Source organism: Numida meleagris, chromosome 2 (genome assembly GCF_002078875.1).
Source record: "Numida meleagris isolate 19003 breed g44 Domestic line chromosome 2, NumMel1.0, whole genome shotgun sequence".
Taxonomy (NCBI): domain Eukaryota; kingdom Metazoa; phylum Chordata; class Aves; order Galliformes; family Numididae; genus Numida; species Numida meleagris.
In genome coordinates, this window is record NC_034410.1 from 64,477,236 (window position 1) to 64,501,452 (window position 24,217).

At 38.2% G+C, this 24,217-nt stretch overlaps 1 protein-coding gene across 4 annotated transcripts in view; it reads right to left on the reverse strand.

Moving 5' to 3' along the window:
• The window catches only part of EXOC2 (exocyst complex component 2), a 128,862-nt gene extending 105,425 nt beyond the window's left edge, over positions 1 to 23,437 (reverse strand). For 2 of the 4 annotated variants that reach the window (XM_021386474.1, XM_021386477.1), the window contains exons 1-4: positions 23,289 to 23,437; positions 10,170 to 10,325; positions 5,266 to 5,442; positions 3,587 to 3,713 (exon numbers count right to left, since the gene is read on the reverse strand). In XM_021386474.1, coding sequence (XP_021242149.1) covers positions 3,587 to 3,713; positions 5,266 to 5,442; positions 10,170 to 10,287 — 422 coding nt within the window. In that variant the 5' untranslated portion in view covers positions 10,288 to 10,325; positions 23,289 to 23,437. Of the gene's footprint in view, positions 1 to 3,586; positions 3,714 to 5,265; positions 5,443 to 10,169; positions 10,326 to 19,210; positions 19,282 to 20,849; positions 21,014 to 23,288 lie in introns of those variants that run through there. The other 2 variants (XM_021386476.1, XM_021386475.1) reach the window with 2 other exon arrangements.

The following is a 24,217-nucleotide window of genomic DNA, read 5'->3' on the forward strand; positions in this document are numbered from 1 at the left end:
AGAATGCTGTGAAATTCAATGTCCTTGTACACTCAGTTGTCCTTCACCATATTAGGCTTATTTTAAAACATTCCAAGAATTCAACGATTTTTATCATTTATAGTAATAAATCATTCCCTTGCCTAGTAATGATTAATATCAATAGCCTGCTTTTTTACTCCTTAATTTATAATTGTCCTTTTTTCCACTACTATGTAAAATATTTCTCCCTACTCACTCACCCTCTACTTCAAGTACTTGAAAATACGTTTAACTAAATAATATGGTAGTAAAGATTATTTTATAAAAGCAAACATTGTTTTGCTCCAATTTTGGAAGAAAATTATGAAAAATTTTCCACTGGGAGAGGCATTTAAAATTACACACAGATCAATCCATCTGTAATCATAGCTTTAAATAACATGCTGTTACCCACAGCACATGAGCAGCCCTGGTATTTCATGTCTTTTCCCATATTTTATCCTCTCCATGACTTCTCATTCTCAGTCCCTCTACACAACTACTTGTAATGCTGACTAGTGTTTCTTCTCTCAAACTGGTAATTTTCAACAGCGGTGCTTGCCATAATCTTCCTGTTCACCTCCACTGAACTTGGAGGTTAGTAGAACACAGACTTAAGCTTGACATTCTGTTTCCCCATTCCCCTCATGTCACAAAATGAAAACCATTTCCTACTGTATTTATTTCTGACTTCCTTTTAATTTCTTTTTCACGCAAAATGTGAGGTTTCAGTAACATGAATATCGCTAATGCCTCCAGATAAAACATTTAAAATATGATATTAGTTTCCCATTTAATGAGCATCCAAACAAATGACTCCAAACTAATCCTAGACTGATCCCGCTCAGGTTCTGGAAGATAATTCTTAACCTACCAAATTCACACTGTCATGACTGTAAGTAGTATTAATTTGGGTTCTACATTTGAGTACCACATTAAACATTTTCTTAAAATGAGAACAAGCTAAAACAACTGCACCATAGCCAATGCATTTACTGAAAGAATTCTTGTGAGAAACTCAGAAGGGTTGATACAGCTGAACTGATTATCTTGACTGAAATCTCAGATAAAATTTGGAAAAGCTATTACAGTGTTCAAAAAAGAATTAAAGCAGAGAAAAATAGTCAACGTCAGTCACAAACATTTCATACAGTGCTTGGAAACATATTACACAGGCTTTAAGATTAAGTGCTACAGTGAATAAGTAACCAGACACAGTTAATATATTGCCATTTAAAAGGAAACTTGCTACTGTCTCACTGATAAACAAATTAGTGATATGCGATGCCAACAGAATAAATCAGATGGACTAAGGAACTATCTAATTTAAACAACAACAATAAAAAGCCAAATCAATCAGTGAAGAAAAAAAACCTGAGAAAATCTGCAGATAAAAGTTTTACCATAGTCCACACTTCTTTTTCCATTAGAATTTGCACCATCTGCCAACTTTATGACCAATAATTTTTATTAGCAGTTGGTAAAAATATTAAGAAACATTTTGTCATCTGGACTTTGAAGACAAGCTCGTCAAGGAAGGCACAAACAGAGGAACACTGTCAAACACTAAAAGATACAGGTGAGATAAAGGAATCCAGGTCATCACTGCCAAATGAGCAGCCATGTCAGCAGCAAAAGTAGCAATTTAGCTAACAAGTGCCTCATGGCTAGTTCACACTGCAACATTGTGTTAAGAAAAAGAAAAAAAATTCTTATTTTATATCCTGAATTTACAAACAGGCGATGGAGGGTGCAGGAAACACTGGAAGTCTTCTGGAAGGATTCAAGTTGCGCCAGGGGAGATTTAGGCTGGACATTAGGAAATACTACTTTTCTGAAAGAGTGGTCAGGCGCTGGAACGGGCTGCCCAGGGAGGTGGTGGAGTCACCGTCCTGGAGGTGTTCAAGAAACATTTAGATATAGCGTTGGGAGACATAGTTTAGTGGGGTTATTGGTGGTAGGTGGATGGTTGGACTAGGTGATCTTGTAGGTCTTTTCCAACCTAGCCAATTCTATGATTCTATGATTCTCGAACTGTCCACAGTTCTAGACTAACAAACTAACAGGGTTGGAAAACCAAAAGATGAAAGAAGTGCCTGTAAGAGATTACACCAAGAGGTTGGTGAATAATACTCAAAACAGAAAACATCTTCAGCTTATTTAAAAAATATGGCATAGTACTTTGAAAAGAAAAATATCTATTTTAAATAGGAAGGAAATGAGCAACCAGAGTCTGGAAGCTAATGACAGATCCACTAGAAATTCCGTACAAATTTCAAGAAAAGTGTAGTTTCTCAACAAAACAAAGTAACAATGGACACAGTGGTTATTTTCCCTCTGTGATGCCCTCAAATTAATACTGGATATCTTCTGAGAAAACAGTAAAATAATCACAAATCACTGGACTGATACAGAAGTAACTGAAGTTTAAAATCTATTGAGATGGCAAGACTTCAGACACGTGAATATATGAATATTTGGTATTTAAGAACTTCTTTAACTCTGGTCATGTTTTGCCAGAAGGATTCAGATTCAGATCCGTAACTATCAGGCTTTCAAAACAGCAATAACTCAGGTAGTATAGAAAATGGGAGACAACTGAGCTCTGTTACTAATAATATAATAGAAGACTTTATCTATTGTGTTAAATTAGTAAGAGACGGTAATGGAATATAATTCCAATCAATTATTAACAGAGATATTGACAAACCTCAGATATCAGAAATCATATCAGGAATTTCTAACTGCAGAAGCACACAACTTTATTACCCCATTGTTGTCAAAGAGGAATTATTCTGAAATTGTTTGCATCCTCCACCACCTGAGAAAATGGATCAGTGAAACTGCACAAGCACTCCTCACAAATGGGACTATTTAGAAGACAAGACTCTAGAGTCTCATTTTAAATTGCCTCTATTTTTGGTAGAGTTGCTATCTTGATCAAGATAAATACGAATTCTGTTGACATTTCTATGAGTTGGTCAGGTTTGGAGCCCTACCAGCATCTCTTTTAAAGCTCTATGATTCTGTTTATCAATGATCAGAAAGTTTCTATTTCAGAAAAAAAAGTCAAACTCCACCATACTTACGAACAAAAGTAAAGAACACTGTGGGTTAGAAAGCAGTATTAGTAACTCAATAAAATAAACTAGTTGATGTGGTATAATAAATCACATTTTACAGTACAATTTTAGCAACAGAAAGCAATCTAAACATTCGTAAAAGCCCCATTAAACTCAGATGCTCAGATGCTCCAGTAAGCCTTCCATAACCACAATGTATAAATCCAAAGCCTTAGGTTATTTACCAGTCCTCGAAATATAAGCATCAGTGGAGTTCAATACATCAGGCTTTCAGATCTACAGTTTTTTATCTGCAGTTCTAATTAATGATACAAAAAATGAGGATTGTGAAGCAGAAGAGACTGTGCACCAAGAGCTTTTCTGAGTCTCAAATACTATGCCATCCACTAATGCACATGTATTTTTAAACCTTCTCCTGCCCCATAAACTATTAAAACTTTTCTGAAAGACATATATAGAGAAAAACAGTAAAAAAAAGTGGATTAAAGGCATTTGATACTCACTTGTCTATCTCAATACCAAGTGGATTAGCTGGACGTAGGGACAAAGGGGGAATCCCTTTGTTTCTGTCAGTGCGCATGTCATAATAGTTCATTTCATCCACCCAGACAGCAGACTGATCCAAGATACCTAGAGAAAACAAAGCACAAATCCTTAAAAAAACAAGGACTGTCAAGCACTATCGAATTCTAACATACTGAACTAATTTGAAAGATCCTGATAAATATAAAATGGATGCCTAGGTAATATATTGGAAGTTACGTGGCAAAACAACCTGGATACAATTAAGCTGAATTATTTTATTTTAGCTGTTAAAAAGGTATTAATGGCTGGGCATCAAACATTACCTCTTAGAGAACGCACAGGTCCATATAAATGAGGAGCATTTTCCTAATAAGAGCATGTTAACGTTTTCCATTCCCCCAAGTATTTTGATATCTGTCTTGTCATTTCCTACTTTCAAAACAAGCAATTAGCTGGAGGCCTTCCTACCTGCATGGAAATGCGTATGAAATGAAGGTGTGTCACCAAAAACCTCCATGTGGAAAAAATGACACCCACTGACATTCATCAATGCTTGCCGAATGTTTATGGAGACCATACAGTGGATGTGAGCACAGTGAGGTGGAGGATGGTGAGTTTCAGCAGAGGCAACAGCGCTGTGAAAGACAAGCTATGTTCCAGATGGCCATGTGCTGCTGTCACACCATGATTAGCTCAGCCGCACAAATTGGCAGATTACGACCATGGAACTGTGTGTAGAGCTGAATACTGGCATCAATGTGTTGGAAACAATGGTGACAACATTGGAATATTGAAAGGGGTGATCCTTAAGGATTTCCTGTCATGCAGGCAAATCATCAGCTCTGACCATTACATCACAATGATGACTAAGCTAAAGGCTCAAACTTCAAAGTATGTCCAAAGAAGACAATTTTTCTCTTACAACACAATAACACCAAGCCCCATAACAGTTTGAAGACCGTGGAACATACTGCCAACACTGGCTGGACTACTACACCCACCGTATAATCCAGATTTGGCACCTTCTTAGTTCAGGTCAATGAATGATGGACTATACCAGCAACATCTTCCTAGCAATGACATTGTCATGGCAGCTGCAAAACAGTGAGTCACCTCTGCTGGTGCAGATTTGGCTAGCACAACATGCAGGCTCTTGTTCATCACTATGCAAAAATGCATAGTTATGGTGGTGACTATGTTGAAAAATAGTGTTTTGTAGTTGGAAATTTGCTTTATCAAATAGTGCTATTGTATTTTTTGTATCTGTCATGGTTTCCATGGAAATAAACAGAAGGCATTACTTTCAGAGAGACCCATGTGTCTAGTAAGTTATAAAGCAATATGAATAATTACTGGATTTGTTATTAATTTCCTACAAATTTTACAAGTTTAGTTCTTCTGCTTACAAATAAAAAGGGACACTTTTCATTAGTCCTTGCGGATTTTATCCAGATACTGAGGAAGCAGGACTGATTTCACAAATATCATTAATTTATACCTTCATTTGCACATTTTATTAACATACTCTGCTTTTTCTAGACAACTGAGGATTGTCTTTACATGGACCCATTTTAAGCATACATTTTATTTATAAAGGCATTCAACTACATTTTTGTCTAGCACACAAAACAGATGTGAGTTTGAACAAGAGAAGTACCTATTTTTTCCGGTTTCAGTAGCTTGAAGGAAACAGTTGAAGTTCCTTTGCCACCAGATTTTGTAGTGACAATAATGTCTCCTTTGTCATTTTTAGCCTGTCCGACTCGACACACAATTTTACTAGCAGACATCCATTCAGCAGTGAGCAGACAGTTGTGCCCACAGATTGTTAAACCTAGAGGGGGGATAAAACCAAACATATGAAAAAAACCAACCTACTATGAATAAAAGTATCTTCTGAAATTCCGTAAGGCAAAAATGTTTATGATGCTTCATGTATTTTAGACACACACGTACGATCCCTCTCTAGTCCCATACAGGCAACTAAAGTTAAAGAGTCTTGAATATATTTTTCAGATATTCCCCATGTGACTTCAGTTCTAGTGTCTTAGCGCCACTTGAGACTGTGCTGCTTTAAGCTTATTTTAATCTCTTCCATCAGTTATGGAGCTAATGCAACTTTTTAAATATCCTCTGTCAGCAAGACACTACAGAACTGCTGTTCAGCATTGTACAGTGTTATACTGTAGAAAGTTTGCTCTGTGTGACATAACCCAGCAAAAAAAACAAAGAACCACTGCTAACTATTCACAAAAAACAATGTTCCTTCAACTTTGTTTAATGATACTTTTGCAGACACAGAAGAGGATATTGGTTTAAAAAGAAAAAAAACTACTCCTTAACAAATATTCTGCCCTCATTTCTTCTGTACAAAATCTGTGATTCGGCGGAATAGACTGCTGTTGTTGTATGAATATCAAAGAATAGTCATCTGACATTTGTTTCTTCCTCTATGCCTTCTCATAATTGAAGTAAAAACGATGCATTCTGGAAGAAAAAATACAGCGTTTTGTCCACGAAGCTCTCTCACAGAGAAAGATTAGGGCATATTAAAGTAAGTCAAGCTTTAGTGTTAGTGTATAATTTAGTTAGTGTTTAGCATTTAATAATAGTTCTTAACAACTGAAAGTCAGTGTACACTCTAATATGAGGTAAAGTTTCCTGGGGCTTCATGTCTCATGTGGTCAGCTCCATCTGACCAACTGACAAACCAATCTCATCAGTTCTAGTCAGATCGGGAGTCTGGATCATGGAATAGATGGATTGTTTTCCTCTGATCTACAACAAGTTCCACACCTCCAATTTGAGCTTCCTTATCCTGACAAATTAGCAAGATTTTAAGATCAATGGAAACGACGCAAAAAGGTTCTTAACAGACTATATTTGTAGAACTTCATTATTGTCTCCTTAAATAACACCCTTACCTAGAAACATTTTACCGTATGTCTAAAACGACAAGGCCATACTAGTGTGTTGGCTGTACTAGAACATGTTAGTCAGGCATAGCAATTCTTTCCCTCTTAGCTTGGCTTTTGTTTTGAATTTCTAGAAAGCTACGACCAATTTAACAAATACTTACAGACAGAAAAGGATCAGCGTTATGTGGCTCAGTACCAAAGCTTCACACTTACTTTTTCTAACAATTTAAACCTGACATTACACAGCAGACAAATTTGGCAGTTTTCATGATTTTATCAGACATTAAAATGCCCTACTCCCTGCCAAAATCTATTTTGAAAACAAAACCCAAAAAATAAAAACCAGAAAGGCCTTGAATCTTACTACAACTGAAGGCAATTTTACTTGAGCATGGGCAGGAGATACGTTACTTAAGCATGACTGAAGGAGGTGAGGGAGGCAAAAACAAACAAGCAAACCAAGTCTTTCAAATGAAGAAGTATGTTGTTTGTTCTCTATTTGCGATCTTTTAACCAGGCTAGAACATTTTATTTTTCAACAGACGGTGGGAAAAAAAGCACATATTTATGATGCACGGCTTTTAACTTTAGACTAAAATGATTAAATCTTTTGGTTTTATGTCAGACTTCTCTCTGACTGAGAAAAACATTGCAGCAGAAATTAAGACTAACTGATAGAGTTTGTCTGAACCATTCATAAAGACAGGTTTTCACCCTAGACTTTTTTAAAGTCTGAATTCTTGATATTAAAATACTCATTTGACTATAATCTATGCTTGAGCAACTTAGTAGGGTAGAAATTTTTCAATAACGATTTTGAAGATCCTTGTATCAATTATTTCCCAGTCACTGGGGGTTCTTAAAACTCACAAGAGAACATCTCATGATCAGACACTTCTTATATGGAGGGAAACTACATTTATCTGTGTACCTTAAAAACACAAATGAAAGTCTCAACTTTTTATATATCTCACTAAATCTAGCAGTGGCACGGGACAACTGCTGAAACAAAGGCATTTGGGGAAGAAATTCTCTGGTGATAAAAATAAAACTATTTCCTCCTCAAAACAGAGACAATTTCTCCTTAAATAAAACCTTATTTTGATCTTCTGTATGGTACAGGGATTTTTGAGAATATAATACTAGAGGTCTAGTTTTTATAGGGTATTTTGGAGAGTCCAGCCCTCTGCCTATTTCAATAAACAGAAACAAGTAATTCTCACAAGACTTCCCAATTTTGGCTAAGCTTATAAATCAACAATTTTACAATGTCTTCAAAAAATACAACTGCAAATGTCTTAAAAGACAAACTAAACTTCAAGAGCATAAATGCTGTGTGAATCTCCCAGATTTGACTTTTTGTACTGTGAGCTATAGAGTTACAAATAAAATGTTTATTTAGTTTCAAAGATACAAATAGATTACGAGAAGGCTCTCCCTTAAATGAAACCAAAAGCCATATTCTATTTTGTGGTACTCAATTTATATATTAAAAAAATAGCTTATTGCTTTTCATTTTACTTTAATGTATCTCAAATAGTGGATTATAAACTTTAGAAAACTTTCACTTAAGCTTGCTTAAATCGCATGCCTACAAAGGCTCACTTTTGCAAGTATTTCCATCCAAGTCACAGGGACTATTTACATGCCTAATTTAACCATGAAATCTTAATGTGTCTGGGGCTTTAGTCACTTACTGGAAAAGCCAATAATCAAATGAGCTAAGTGGTAAAAAAGGATTACAGCAAACCATTTTTTACTTTTACCTTAAAACATGAGATTACTAGCAGCTATATGTTCCAGAGTTACTCCAAAAACAAAAAATAAACAACAACAACAAAAAAACCATTAGCATTCAGTCATCTTTAACACTGAGAAACAGTTCAGGAAATGTTTTCCTTTCAAGAACCTAGTGTTGATCACTTACAAAAAGACCATATCAATAAAATGATGGGGTTACTGAGATACATCAACCATACAGATACATAGGAATATACTTACCCATAACACCACCAGTTTTTGAGTATGTCTCAACAAACATTCACACAGTGTACCACAACCTTGTCCTGCAGCTCAGAAAAATACTACCTCTTCTCTGAAAAAGGCAGAAAACTGAAATTGGGGGGAAAATTGTAGTAGTTCATGCTTGGCCATAAAGCTCACTGTGGTGAGCAAGAATGGAATTTGGGAATCTTGGTTTATAGCCATGAAGTGAAGTATCGGTTCTAGCAAAGCCAAACAAAATTCCAGAGGACTTCAGTGGAGCCATGATTCCTCCACAAATTAGAAAGATTGTCTCTAGCATGAATACCAAAGTACACATACACTTAAAAAAAAATAAAATAAAAGAAAACGGGAAATTCCAGTAGTTACAGTTACCTTGGATTTCCAAAAGATTTTACAAAGTCCTTCTCTAAAGGACTAAGAATATTAAGCAGCCATGGGACATGACTCAAAATAATAAATGGCTTGCTAAAAGATAGAAACAAGGCTGCAGTAAATGGTGTGTTTTCACTGAAGAAAATTTCCTCATGGCATGTGCTAGAAACTCTGCTGTTCAATATAATCATAAATGACAAGTTAAAGAGGTTACAAAGTTTGCTGATGATATTAATTCATTCAGAACATAAGACAGTAAAAGCTAGAACAAAATGCAGAACAGATCTTATGAGACTGAGTGGTGCTATAAAACAGCCCCTGAAATTCAATGAACAAAGAGATGCACACAGGCAAAAACAATCTTACATTCACAGATGGCAAGCCCTGAACTGACTGCTATATCTCAAGCATTAAGGCATGGGACTACAGTAAGCAGATCAGTGAAAAACATCAACTTGATGTTTAATGTTAATTATATAGAAAATTCTGTGAAAGAAAATGAGAGTAGAGCATTATGTAAAAGTACATTCACATCCTGTACACTGCATGTATCCAAGATGATGTTCTCCTATCTCAAGATATTAGTAATAAAACCGATTCATTGAAAAGCAACAGAGCGGGTCAAAAACGTGCGGAAAAATTGAATTTGTCTGTAGTACTCATACTGGAAAAGTGTCAACTGAAGGTAATGGTCATCAAGATCTACACAGAAGAATCACAGAGAAAACTGTTCACTCTTCCAGTGCAGGAACTGTGACAATTCAAATGAAATTACCATGTTAAAATCAAAACAGTGAAGGTTCTTCATACAATGTGTAGCTGAATTGTTGAATCGACTTTGTTATAGACTGTTGTAGATGTCCTAATTGACTTTTACACTAACTCAAGGAATAGTAACACTCAGTGACCTTCTCAGTACACTGGAAACAGCTCTGATAGAAAGTCTCAGTGCCTGGGAAAGTTGCAAAGAAGCGTACCTTTGTATCTACTCCCTTCTCATACACTCACTCCCATAGTCATTCTTCATAAGTGTTCAGTACAGGATGCTGAGTTAGGCTAAGGGGTCATTTAACAAAGTACAGTTATTCTGATTTTCTAGACATTGGGGAGCATCCCTGAGTTCATGGATACAAGTGCACAGATGTGGAAGGGCATTTCTTGTAACACGCAATAGACTTTACCACGTTATTTGCAAAGAAGATACAGTCCCAATCAAATGTGCTATTCTACAGCCTCAAAAGTTGTACATTTATTTTCAGCTTACCTATGAGGTCTGTCGGCCCGGTTCCCAAATTTTCTCCTCGAATTGTCACTTTTGTCCATGAGATGCCCTCATTGGGAGAGATACCAGTCACAAGTGGAGGCTGGCGTGCTCGAGACATGATGCCTACTTAATTACTGCAAACTAAGTAACTTGCACCTGTTCAGCAAAAAAAAAAAAATTATTTTAAAATAATTACGTAAAAGTTGTTAAAAAACCTTCTAAAACAATCCAAAAAAAATTGTGTACATGAGAAACCATTCTCAAAGCTTTTCTGCCACATAGTTATCAAACAATGACGAATACCTACACCTTTTTTGCATTTAGATTTTTTCTAAATAATCGACATAGCCCTAGTTCTGAATTGAAAATAAAATGTAGATTCAAAAAAAAAAAACCACAAAAACATAAACCATCAAAACACTTAACACACTCCAAACCACTTACATCAAAAATTTTCACTCTTCTACTATAAAGTTATCATTGCATTTCTCAGAAAGTTTAGAATTGCTAAGTAATATTCTATGGATATGTATTTGGATTATTTCCCCATCAAGAACTGACTGGCATAAATGCTCCCATGGAGAGGAAACCCCAGCACTAATTTGTATTAAGCATCAATGTTTTGATAGGCTGAGAAAAGAAAAGCATTCCTTACAAACACTACATTAGAAGAAAACATCAATAAAACAAATCATATCCCAACAGATAAACATTAAGGTACATGAAATTATAAAAAAAAATAAAAGCATTTCCAGAAGAGTATTAAATTGAATCACAAACACCAGTATGGCACCTGTGTCACGCAGCCTACTATGAAACTGATCAGGAATTCCCTTTGTTTATTAGCAGTTTCCCTCGTGCATCTACAAGAAGCAGATGAGCACAACCTGAAGCAGCTTAGTTCCCACCAACATCCCCACATTTCCAATTCTTAACTATAGATCTGCTACTAGATTCAAAGAAGATCCAGGAAGGAAGATTTTTTTCTTTATTTTCTGAAGCAGGAATGCACACGAAAAACCAAGATGGAATCGGAAAGGTGGGAACAAGGAGGAAGATCTCATGGTTAAAAGTAATCAAATACTGCCCCTGGAACAGAAACCTGTCCCTATCCACACCACAGATGCATAGCAGATAACTTGTAATAAAACTCTGCAGTAAAAACATCTAAATTTCTCAACTTCAGAGCCCACGCTCACACTTGAAATCAGTGCAAAACATGTACTGAATGTAAGAAATACTACACAACGTTCAGAAATATTCAAGTTCTAAACAGAACTTGTTAACTTTAGAGAAATTTTTGAGACTGCTACTGAACAGTATGCAATTAACAAGAGATGAAGACTCTGCTGGAATAAGCAAAAACTTAAGTTGCAGTCTGTGAGCCATGCCCACTACAGAAGGGATTATCTGTTAAGAGCCCACAGTTAATGCACAAAATATACCCCTGGAACCAACGCTTTTTGATTTGCTTTAACTGACAAACTTCAGGACATCTGAGCAGCTGAAGTTCCAAGATTAGAAATTACATTATGTTTTCAGTTTAACACTAATTTCTCAAGCTCCTGCAAGTAATAAACAGATGAAAAAGGAATTCAACAATTCTGTCTCGTGGATCCTCTTATAAGCTGTTACGTAAAATGCTGGAACGTTTCATATCTCTAACATGGGGCTGCAGAAGTCAATGGATATTGTCTAAAACCACGTTGCTGGAACAACACTGAAGGAGAGGAGGACAATATCAGCAGACTACAATCAGCTGTCAGTAATCTCTAGATACAGAAGAAAAGGTTATGCTCTGGCAGGCAGTATCCCCTCTCCCCTGCTCCTGTAAGCCCTGCTTATGTTTCTCTATTTTTCAGAGGCAGTCAGTCCCTGCCTCACTTCAAAACCAAAGTCAGGTCGGCTGCAGGACTTGGACCTATTTCCTGCCCTTACCCTGCCAATCTTCCCTCTGACTTCTTGTGTACAATGTCAGCAGGGGAGGATGAGAGGGGTTAATACCCCAACTCTCCCTTTGAATCCTGCCACCTTGATAATTCTACTTCCTTACTCTCATCCTTCTTTTATTCATATAGTTCACCTGAACTACTGTTGTTCCACTTCCTTGCTGAAAACGATAAACTGAATCAGCTGTCAGGATTCCAAATCCTGGAGCTGCACGGTATGTCAAGCTATTATCTCAGATACACTGGATTCAAAGCTTTCCTTGCTACATTACCAAGGCATCACCTGACAAAACAACAGGCAGCACAACAGAAACAAGCTTCCCAACTCCCATTTATAAGCCCAATCCTACCTGCAGCAATCAGAAACTGAAAACACAGAGGAAGTTTTGTTTACACCAATGCAATTAGAACGTGCACAGAAGATCTGATCTTTCAGTATATCAAGTTTCCTCTGGAGTCACGTGCAAAGACGACACTGGAAAACAATCAGGTGCATAACCTTACCTAGAATGAGGAGAACAAGCTCCATGTACCCCTCTACATCTTATCTACATTGAGTTTGCAGCTTTCTTCACATATCCTCAGTAGGGCTCTAAGACACACAACAGATGCTAAGAAAGAATGGGACTACCCATTCAGTTATCTTCCGTAGGAAGCAGCATACATTGAGATTTCAGTGGCACGGTGTAAAATAACTTTTATTTTTCAGCAATCTATATAGGACATTAATCAGTAACACAGATGTAAAAAAAAAAAAAAATGAAAAGAACCAACACCTTCAAGAACTCAGTGGTAGCATGGAAGGAAAACTCCTGAGGAAAATGAGCAAACTAGAAGCTACTCTAGTATTTCTTGTTTGATTCTCACTCCCTCACACTCAACGTCATGGTTTCCTTGCATTGTAGCTACTGTTTCTTTCAAAATACCTAGGCGTACAGATAATTGGCTGGTATCAATATCAAAACTCAGAAGAAATATTACAATGTATTCCTCTGGATTTCAGAAATTGGCACTGTATCTTTCCTCACGATAAGTTGAATAAATGCAATAAAAATGCTGAGCCTCCTGAAGTCTAACATTTCTTCTAAATTATTTCCATACTTATTGCAGAATTGTTTCAAAATACCTCACTTGGATGAGAAGACCACAGTAAATCTCATCACATTACAAGAGCACTACAGCACTGAGATGCACTATTATTTGATTTTTTTTTTTTTAATAGCAATTGGTTTCATTTATTTCAAAGAGTAAATGATGGAACGGTATGGAATCTGTCCTTGCAACAGAGATCAAACAAATGCCTGAGAGTCTTCATTTGTAATATTTTCCCTTCCTCTTTTGACATACATGTCAATATGCAATAAAACTAAACTGTTTACCGGGAAGCATAGCTTGCATAGTCTTATGATCCAAAAGCAGGTTGCTATTTTTATTTTATTAATCTTCAAGGCAAAGCTGAAAATAATAATAATGTTTTAGTTTCATTTTTTCATTAGTTTCATTTTTTAATTTTCATTAAGTCTAATTAAGAATGATAACTGCAATTCTATAATCACCCCACAGAGAAATCTTTTTTTTTTAAAATACATGTATTCTATATAAAATGTAAAAACAAAAATCAGCTTTCTTACTCAAAGACTGGTTCGTGTGCAGAGCAGGGGAGATTGTGCAAAATCTGTTTTCTCTATGAGATATTTTTTCTGAAAATATGGTTTTATCAAAGAAGTGTTAACAAGACTACTTTTTTTGCCATGAACATTCCTGTTTTATGCTCACAGAAGTCTCTCTTCCCTCTTCACTTCCCTCCCGTCTTTTTAAAACTTCATTTCCTCACAATATCTCCTGAAAAGTTTAACATGGATGACATCTGTTTGACTGCTCCTATGATCTTGTCCATATTATTCTCTCTATTATTCTGTCATACTTCTAGTTATGAAGTGCAAGGAAAGCCTCTGCGAAGACCACCTACTACAAAGCCATCTTGAAAAATGCCTTTCATAAACATCATCTTCATCTTTACATGAGCTTCTCAAATAAACTGTCCTCTCACAGAGGTTTAGCTCAATAAATAAATAAATAAATAAAAATCCAGACTGCTCTGAACACTACAGGCTTGCTAAGGATGGGACATCGTCACTCGTTATCCTAAGAAAAGCCACTTTTAAAGACAAATAGTGAAGAAATAAAATATCATCCAACATAAGGAAAAACACAAGTCTAGATGCTTTTCTGAAAACTTCAGGTTGTTTAAAACAGGAATTCTTAAATAGGTTTCCACATTAAACTCTCAGTGAAATGAAGAAAAGAAATGCAAAGAGAAAGGACATCATCAATGCCTACCAAAATTACTCTGTAACACAGAGCACTGCTTACTGTTCTCGAAGCAATACCAAAATACAACATAAGTGAAAAACAGAAGTTCAGGATTCAGGGTTACCAAACTGGCCTGTATGTTCAAATCACAAAATAAAACTACAAACATGACAAAGGCACAGAACTTCAGAAGACGAGTGGCAACAGGATGCACCTAACAAATTTCACTAACAAAAGAATTGAGAGGTTTTAGAAGGGTGCTCCTGGCTTCTAAAAAAAGAAGGCGAGCTGGTTCCAGTGACTGAAAATTCAGTTAAGTAAAGTTTTCAGTAGCACTTTGTCATGACACTGAACTTAAAAGGCACTCTGGAAGGAAGACAGAATCAAGGTCAATGCAAATGTCACGGTCATCTAGCAAAGGAAATCTAAGTTATCAAGGAGGAATGAAAGAAAAAGTCTATGTCATACCTCTGAGAAAGTCTAAACTATATGCAAGGTAAAAATGACATCCACGTATAATTAAAGCCTTCAGCTATCAAGCACCTATTTGTGCCCAGTCATATATGATACATGTGACTGACTACCATTAAAAACATTTTGATGCAGGTACAGTAGGAACAACCACAGCATCTTCCCTGTTCAAATCACACCATGCCTCCCATGTTGTTTGCTTACCAAACAACCCACAAACCAGTACGTTACTCGTATCACAGTAACACTGCAGCATTAAATGCTGTCTGAATGAACAGATTTATGAAACAGATGATTTTAAACAATCAATAAATGCTCGGATTCCAGAACACAGGTGATGGCCTTTGCACCTTAAACTACACAAACTTGTGCTTCTACTAAATAAATCTAGGTATTTGTTTTCACTAGGAAACGCAGAGGGTCCCCTGAGTACAACGCTCTACAACAGTGTCAGTGAAGGAACATGGCAAATGACCCTAAGAAGGACGACAAAGCAGAAAGTTTTCTATGTTTGCGTTCAAAACCATTACAAAATGACAAAAAAACCAACATTATTGCAACCTTTTCTGTGCTTTATCTTCCCAACAATATAAATTCAGACAGACAATCTACATAAACTAAGATTTAAAAGCATCCAAAAAGCAGCACTGTGAAAATAACTGACATTTATTAACCCCTCTGGAGATCTTCAGTGCCCTAGAATTTCCACAGCCTTCAACACTGCATTAATAATACAAAGTCCATTCCTGCAAGCCTGCCAGGAAAGACTGGGAAGTGAATAAGCTAAACAATGCTGAAATTCCAAGTGATATTAAGAATCTACACATGTTTATTTAAATAATAAAAGAAGACTTGTCAATTTAAACAAGAAATGCTCACAAATCTTACATTTCGAGGGAAAAAAAAACCCTCTTCAAAACACCACTAAGCTACTTATAATGAAAAGATGAACAAACAGGAAAAAAAAAGGAGGGGAATTTCATCGTCACACAGAAAACAACAAAGCCTCATTTGTCTTGGTCTGTCATATCCGGCATGTTGATTCAAGCCAATCTTAACACTGACAAACACGTTAACCTACGGGACAATGTTGCATGCCAAAATCAATTTTGGTCTGGGAAGATGAGCACGTTTTGAGATGGGAGGGCAAACAATGAAAAAGATCGAGAGTATTAAAAAAGACATAATACGATACCCCTTTTGTTTTAAAAGGGCTACTGAATATTGCAGCCAGTCACAAAGTCCACGCTAGAGACTTCAGTCTGGGGACAGGCAAAGGAATAAGCGCAACCACTTTACTTTCCCAGCGGCTCTACCTGCCTCTTTCATCAACATCTCTGAGGTCCTGCTTTACTTAACCCAGCAAGGTACACGTTCGTGGCACTGTATCTTGACACAGTGAAAGCAAAATAATCACAGCACTCAGCAATGCCATTAACGTCGCCGAGTGGAGAGGAATTAAAAGCTGGACCCGAGGCAGATGCTGGGAGAGCGCTGGGTAAAAGAGCTCAGGGCATATTTCAGAGTGCGCTGCAGCTGCGAGGGATTGACACTGCTAACTGTGGAATCAAGCTCAGGAGAAACTCCGGGCACAGTTCCGGCATCCGAAATAAATTAAAGTAAACAGTGTTGCTCTCTCTCATCCACCCTGTTAGCAGGCTCTCTGTTGAGCTGGAGACCACACACCCAGACCACACAGCACCAGCTGAACTCACTCGCACGCAACATCTAGAAGCTGTCACTCTGCTGAGGTATGGAGAGGAAAAAGAGGGGGCAGGAGTGCGAGAGAGTGAGTGAGTGAGTGAGTGTGTGTGTGTGTGTGTGTGTGTGTGTGTGCGCGTGTGTTTAGAAAAGCTGCCCACTCTTCCCTCCTATCATTACAGCTGGCTAGGTTTTGTGCGGTTGGAAAGGAGGGAAAGAAGGGAGGGATAAAAAAAGACCTATAAACTCACTAAGAAAACATACTGGTCTTGGCCTTTTGTAGTAATGATTTGCACTCCTCCTGCACTAGTTTAGTAGCTGTTGAAGGGCTAACAAAGCATCCATTTAGCATCAATTAACCTTCTATCTATCACATGTCAAAAAGAAATCTAGAGCTGTATAAATCCATTTCATAGCACATACTCAACAACAGCATCCTATCAGTCATGACACACAGCATACCTATATCCTGATACACTGTTAACTCAGGAATTGCAATAGGTTATTTATTTGGAGAGGGGAGAGACTCCCCACAAAGAACACTTAACTACATGAACAAGATTATGATGTCAAAATGCTGAATTTTTCTATAAACATTCCGTCCTGAAATGAAGCTTTGCTCGTTAGGATCTTACACCGTAAACATCCTGAATGAAATTAACGAGCCTACATATTACAATGAGTTGTGATCCATTGCAAAGAAGTAAGAATATTTCATTCTAAAAAAAGGTTAAAAAGAAGATTCCCTGTTCATTGCAGGGGAGTTGGACTAGACAACCTATAGAGGTCTCTTTCAACTCTAAGGATTCTATGATTCTATAAGATTGATCTACTGGTACAGATGAACAGAGACTTCTACAACAGTAGGTTTGGAGGGGATTCTTTGATTTCTTTTAGTTCAGAAAATCATTTTATGGTCAATTTTATCACCTGTTGAAACAGGAAGAGTTGAATGAACCATTTGAACATTATTTTAGTTACAGAGAAAGTTTTCTTTCCATCCACTCCGTCACCACGAATGCAAGTATCTACTCCAACAAATTCACTTGCAAATTTAATGTAACCCACTTATGTGGTCCAACAGCCCATAACCACGGCCACATCGTCACCTTTTTTCCAAAATCTATTCACTTAAATGACAATGACAATCACAATGTGCCAACATTAAACACAATCATCAATACTACAATAATCCAAATGTCAATTCTAGCCATATAAACTTGAATTAGGATATTTTCATAGGAGAAAACTTCAACAAAAAAAATTCTAAAAGTATCACCCTATGAAATACATTTTTCAGACAAGTTAGCTTTAAAATTCTATAACTTCATAGTGAAAATAAACTATTCCTCCAACTTATTAAGTACGTCTACATACTGTTTTATGCCAGTTCTTGAATGAACAAACACTTCTGCTACTACATTCTGAGTTACAGCACCTATTCATTACCAAGTCTCAAGGCAAACCAGTTTACATTTTCTGAATGTCTGTTCTGGTCATGCTAAGCTGGCTAGAAAAGAGCAGGAGCTTATAAGAAAGTGTAATTCAAGGAAGCTTGAGCACAGATGTTTCTCCCCAAAATTTCTGCTATTTTCGTTATAAATTGCATTACAACTCCCCAGAAATTAAGTCATCTACTTGTTAAAAGCTTCTGTATTTATTACGCGACACATCACCATAATCTAGCGACGTTGTGAAGAAAAGCCTTAAACATATATATATATAAACATATATATAGAAAAAAGTCAACTCAGCTTTACACGAAACCATATCACAGATGGCCATAAATCTCCCACTCATTTCCAAATTCTCAAAGCACATGCTTTCCTACATCTGCTTCTACCTCCAAAATCCAGTAAGTTTGCTTCATCTAGAAGTCATTACCCTCCCTGTCTTACATTTAAACCATTCATCCCTCTTTTATTCTAGGTTTCTACAGTTTATCATAATTTTCTGCATTATTTTAGTTATCAGAAGAACAGTAAAGAATCTTAATACCTTCATCATCTCTCTATCTTACATTATTCACAGACAGAAATTAGAAATCAATACTGCAAGCATCAAAAAACTTACAAGTACGTTATGCAAATGCACTCAAAAAGATCCAGAAGTTCAAAAAATAAACTACATAAATCCCAATGGGATGGGATTTATTTTCTTTTTTACAGAGAAAAGAAACAAGACACCACAGATTTTTTTCTAAGCCCTGTAACTATACACAATATTCTTTATAAAAACACTATATAACCACTGTAATTACACAGTTCATATGACTGAAGTTTTAACTTGGGTTCTTGTAGGTAGGACTGCTGCAGTGAATTTAACATTCGCCGTGCGGCTTTTGGGGCAGTTTCTTTTGTTTCAGAAATATTTAAAAGGTGAGGCACGCACTTCTGTTACTGAGATCCCTGTAATTCTCATGTTCTCACCCAAACATCACATTCCATCCTCCGCTAAGGGAAGTACACAAGATACATGCTCTAGTCTCTCTCTCTATTCATATAGAGAAATACACGCGCAGTTCTGTCTGAGAGCCTGCGTGCACAGGTATTTTTCTTACATATTTCTGCCTGCCTCTACCTTGCGTACTCTTAACCTTCCACTTACCTATCTAAAATTCACATCTGCCGTTTGGAATTACCATCTTTTCAGATCAGTAAAGTTGTCTTGTGGGAGACAGAAGTTCCACTGCCTTCTATGCTGATGAAACATGAGAAAACATGAGAAAAACGCATCCTCTTCCTATGCAGATTCTTAACTTTCTGTCTAACATTCATGTTCCCAGAAAGAATGAAGGCATACATGTCAAAACTACGGTGAGATCTGCAGTGTCACAGTACTCTCAGAATTTGAAAATAGAAAATGTTGTTTTTTTTAAATCAAGATTTTAGGATGGCCTTAAAAATTCAGTTAGTCTCCAATGCAAAATTTAGCATTCAAAAAGAAACTTTCGCTCAGCAAGATCAAAAACTGATAAGGACTTTTGGATGCCATACAGGAATTTCTGAATACGGGGTACACGCTACTTTCAGCATAGCCAAAGTGAAAGGAAAAATATAGAATGTAAGCCTAACTAACTGAAACATCACAGATTTGTATCATCATCTGATCCACAGCCACTGTTACGCTGACAGAACTTCCACCGGCTTCTGTGCCATATACCCAAGGTTTGCTTTAGAAAATTCAACTGAAAACTTAGTCTGTAGTTTCCTTATGGTCAAGAGAAAAAAAAAACAACAACACAACCTACAAAAGGCTTTGTGTCTCACAAATTTTGTTTTCCTTAAAATCCAAACAAACAAGTAAAGAACAGAAACACAGGCTTTCACACCCACCCCTGAGTGCAATCATACTATTTTCTACGGAAAATGCTGCGTGCACTGCATGCACTGATTAATAACTGTTGTCAAAGAAGGCTACACATCAATTTCCTCTTAATAAAAAGCACTAAATAGTTCCAAAGTCACATAAAAAGTACAAATGTCTCCATACATACAAAACACGGGGAGCAGAGGAGGCATTTGATTTAGTTTTGTTTAAAATATTAAATGCCTAGCTTACCTTCCCCTAATCAAGATACGCAACGTAACAATAGCACAATTAATCCTCATTTTCAGGCATTTGTCCCATTACTCAGCTTCTGGGAAAGCTGCCTCGGATTTCTTTTTTTTCAGGAGATCACAAAAATGAGGTTCTCCCTCCTCCTCTTTCCTCCTCCTCCAACTTTGGACACTGGGAGAACAATCAATGCTGTGACTCCTTTTGGACTGAAACACTGACAGAATTCTATTACTTCAAAAATAATTTGGGGGTTCTGACCTTTTTTTTTTTTTTTGAATCAGCTTTATTTTTAAATTGATACTTTACAAGCTGTAAACACAAATGTTTGTGTCTGTGTTCTGTGCAAAAGATGAAACACCAACCTGACGTGACTGCCCTGTGCAGGCACTATCTACTCACCCCATATCGTACAAGCACCTTTACAAACAGAATTTTCCCATTACCAAGTACTGCTGCCCTCCCTCGGGAAAAGCAATCTGAAAGACAATGTTGCACCATACAGATTTACAGAAGGTAGGTGGTCTAAGACAAAAGGTTAAGCTGAAGAGCTGTGTCTGACTTCCCCTCAAAGATATCCATTTAGCTATTTTCAGATTTCAACCCTTCAGCGTGCTTTTAAGTACAGCACCAGATGCCACTCGTACAGAAAAGCTCCCACAGAAAATAAATTCAGTGTAATACGTACAATCTTTTGAGCATTATTTTCAAGTCCTTCATTTTGAACTGAAGTACTACTGATTTCTTCTGTGCAAAATGTCCATGTGCCCTTTTTGCATAATTAAAGCAATGCATAGCCATTTGAAATCCACGCAGGTAATACCCACTGGCACTTCACAGGCTTGACTTGTTCTGGAGAACAAAACTGTAGTTTAATTCATGTATTCTTTCAATAGCTGTCAGAATCTGTATTTACAAAATTAATTTTTATATTCAGACTTCTGTGATCAGCCTATTCAGATCTTATCCCACATCTTGCTCTTTTCCCCTCCCTTAAATGGATTGAGAGGAAAACAGAAAAGCAAGAAGAGAATCAAAAGTAACTCACAACTGACGATCAGTTTCAAGTACAATGCTAAAGACTTACAGGATTTACAGCCAGCTATATCACACTGACAGAAATTGATGAAGTAGGGTTTAACATAACATATCTCAAGCTTTCATCACTAAAAGAGGTCAGCGGCCTCTGTTTCTTGTCTACCACTTAATGTGCTTCAGTGCAGCTTCACTGTGCAGAACAGCATCATGAACAGACTGTATCACTGGATGCTTTTTCATGGGACCTTGCGAAACTACCGATGAATCATATTTTAATACCTTTAATATTTGTTTTTGCCTCACATGTTCTCAACATAAGGAATCCTACAACTCAAAACACTAAGATCTGAATACGCAGATCCAAAAATAGTTGGTGAGCATTACTTTGACTACTGAAGACAAAACAGCTTCTCAACAGAACGACATCAATATGCACAGTGTTGAATATTTTATTCAACAGACATTTCTTCTGTGTTTTTTTTCCTTAAGTTCATGACTAGAACTAAATGGATTTGCCACTGAGTTCCAAAAACATCCATTAACTTAGACTGCTACTCAGCACTAATTTCTGATAAAGCAAATACATCACTAAAGGAATTACTGAGTAAACAAGAAATTGTAATTTATTCAACTATCGCCATAAAAACACAAGACAACTTTATGTTAACAAAAAAAAAAGCGCAAGCTTGGTTGGTAGAATATGTTTAATTGAATAGTTTCACCTCTGACAAACACTAAGAAAAGTTTTCCATACAGGAGAAAAAAAGTCATACCACCAGACGTTAAATTAATGGTATTTTCTCTGAAATAAATCACACTAGTATAATGAAAATCATTGCATCCTGTTTAAAACAACAGAACCCCCAGTTAAGTAAAAACACTGTTGTCCAAGGGTGGGCATAAATCAAGAACCCTGTAAACTAAGTGATCCATGGGAAAGAAAGCAGCAGCAGGGCATGCTTTTGGCCGCTCCTTGCTGGGTCAGTGCAAGCTGTGACAGACACTACAGCGATATGGAATGGAGAATTACAAAGCTTTTCTTCAGGGGAGCAAAAATAAATCAAGAAGTCCGACCTGCTTTGCTAAGTGAGAAGTTTTAGCTGGAGTTTACAATTAAAAGTAATTAAAAAGAAGAACCCAATAGCTATTGGGTGGCAACCCTGCCCATGGCAGGGGGTTGGAACTGGATGATCTTTAAGGTCCCTTCTGAACTAGGCCATTCTATGCTTTTAACTAGATGCCCTTCTAATAGTTTGACAACTTTATCAAAAGGAAAAGGAAATGAAAAGCTTGCTGCAGTGAAATACACACAAATTGTAAGGAGGAAAAAAAAAAAAACTGTTTACAATCAGGAAGTGCAGAAAATCACAATGAGATTACAATTTTAAACTGAATTTAAAGAACGGGCATTAACAGCTCAGATTTGACCTGACGTTCTGCCTAAGATGGCTTATTACCTTACTGGGCTTCAATTCAAAGCATTTGAGCATATGGCTAGAAGCTGTCAATCTAACAAAAAGTAAACAAGATGCAAGAGGTAGGAAACCCCAAGGAAATAAATAAGAGAGGAGGAAAAGGCAACCACTGGGAAGAAACGCTACTTTGAAAACCAGCAGAATGGGACGGATTGGCAGGGCCCCTTTTGGAAATAGGACCATCCTCGTGTCCAGGCAGCTGCTCCCCTCAGTACGAAACCGTTTTGTGGTTCCTTCTTAAGCTAAGTTAATTAAGTTAATTCCCCGGCGCTCCGCCCGTGGCTCTCCCGGCCTACTTCCTGCACAACCCTAACACACGCGGAACCACCTCCACGCCGCTCCCGGGGCTGCTCCCCCACGGCGCTACCTGCCCCCCCACACCCCGGCGGCACGGAGCCCCACCGCCCGCGAACAGCCGCCCCGAACCCCTCCCGGGCCAGGGGCGGGGCGTGGAGCGCGACGCTCGGCAGGCGGAGAGCCTCGGTCTCCCCCCTGGATGGGGACGGTCTCCGCCCCAGCGCATGGAGGGAGGACCGGCGCTGCCCCGCTGGGAGCCGGCTCCGCACAGCCCGGCGGAAGAAGAGAGGGGCGGGAGGCCGCTCGCTGTCACTCACCGGCCACCGCCGCCGCGCTCGTATCCGGCACCTGGGGCAGCGCCGCTCCCGGCAGCGCCTCCGCGTCCGGCGGGCGCAGGCACCGGCAGCCGCCTCCCGAGGACATCGATGGAGCGCGGAGAGATCGAGGAAGGGCGGCTGCGCCTCGAGCCCCTCCCAATAAAGGGACAGGAGGCGGGGCGGTGGTAGTCCTTTGGGCGCGGAGCAGCCTCTCGTGGAAGAGAGGAAGCGGAGCAGTGGGGAAAGCTTCTGCTAAAATAATATTAGTGACAGCAGCAACGACAACCATAACAAATAATGATAAACTCCAAGGACTGTGTGTACTCCGAGTACTGTGTGCAGGCAGAAACCCACCCCAGGCATTTGCAGCGCAAGATGGCAGGCAGGGCTGCGTGGTGGTGCGCCTGAGAGGAAGGTGCTGTGCCTCTGAGGCAGGTAGACGGGCTCCTGCCATCTCCTCTCTCCCAGGAGCATCACTTGGGTCCTGTAGGCCTGTATCTGTGGCGTGGGGGGGTTGGTGTTTTTCAGGTGCTCTTCTTTTGGAAACAGCAGTTACATTTGTCAGCTAAAACATGTCTGATGCAGCTGGGCTTGACACAGGCGCTTGCAGCCCCAGGCCCTGCAGGACAATCCCCTGCAGACCCTCAGATGGCAGAGTGCGAGCTGAGCCTAGTGTGCTGGCCCTGAGCGTGCTTGGGGTTAGCACTGCTCATTCCCTAAAATGCCTACAATGCTGCATGGCCTAGGCTGGGCAACACCATGGGGCATTCTCACTCATCAGGCTCACTGTTGGGTGGGAACCAATTGCAATGTTTTTCATGTCATCTGTATGAAAAAGAGACCAACTTTTCTTCAGAAATGGAGCAGGGAAAGCTATGAAATTCCATTTCTTGGCTCAGGTTTTTTCAGGTTGTTCCCCAGCAGCCTGA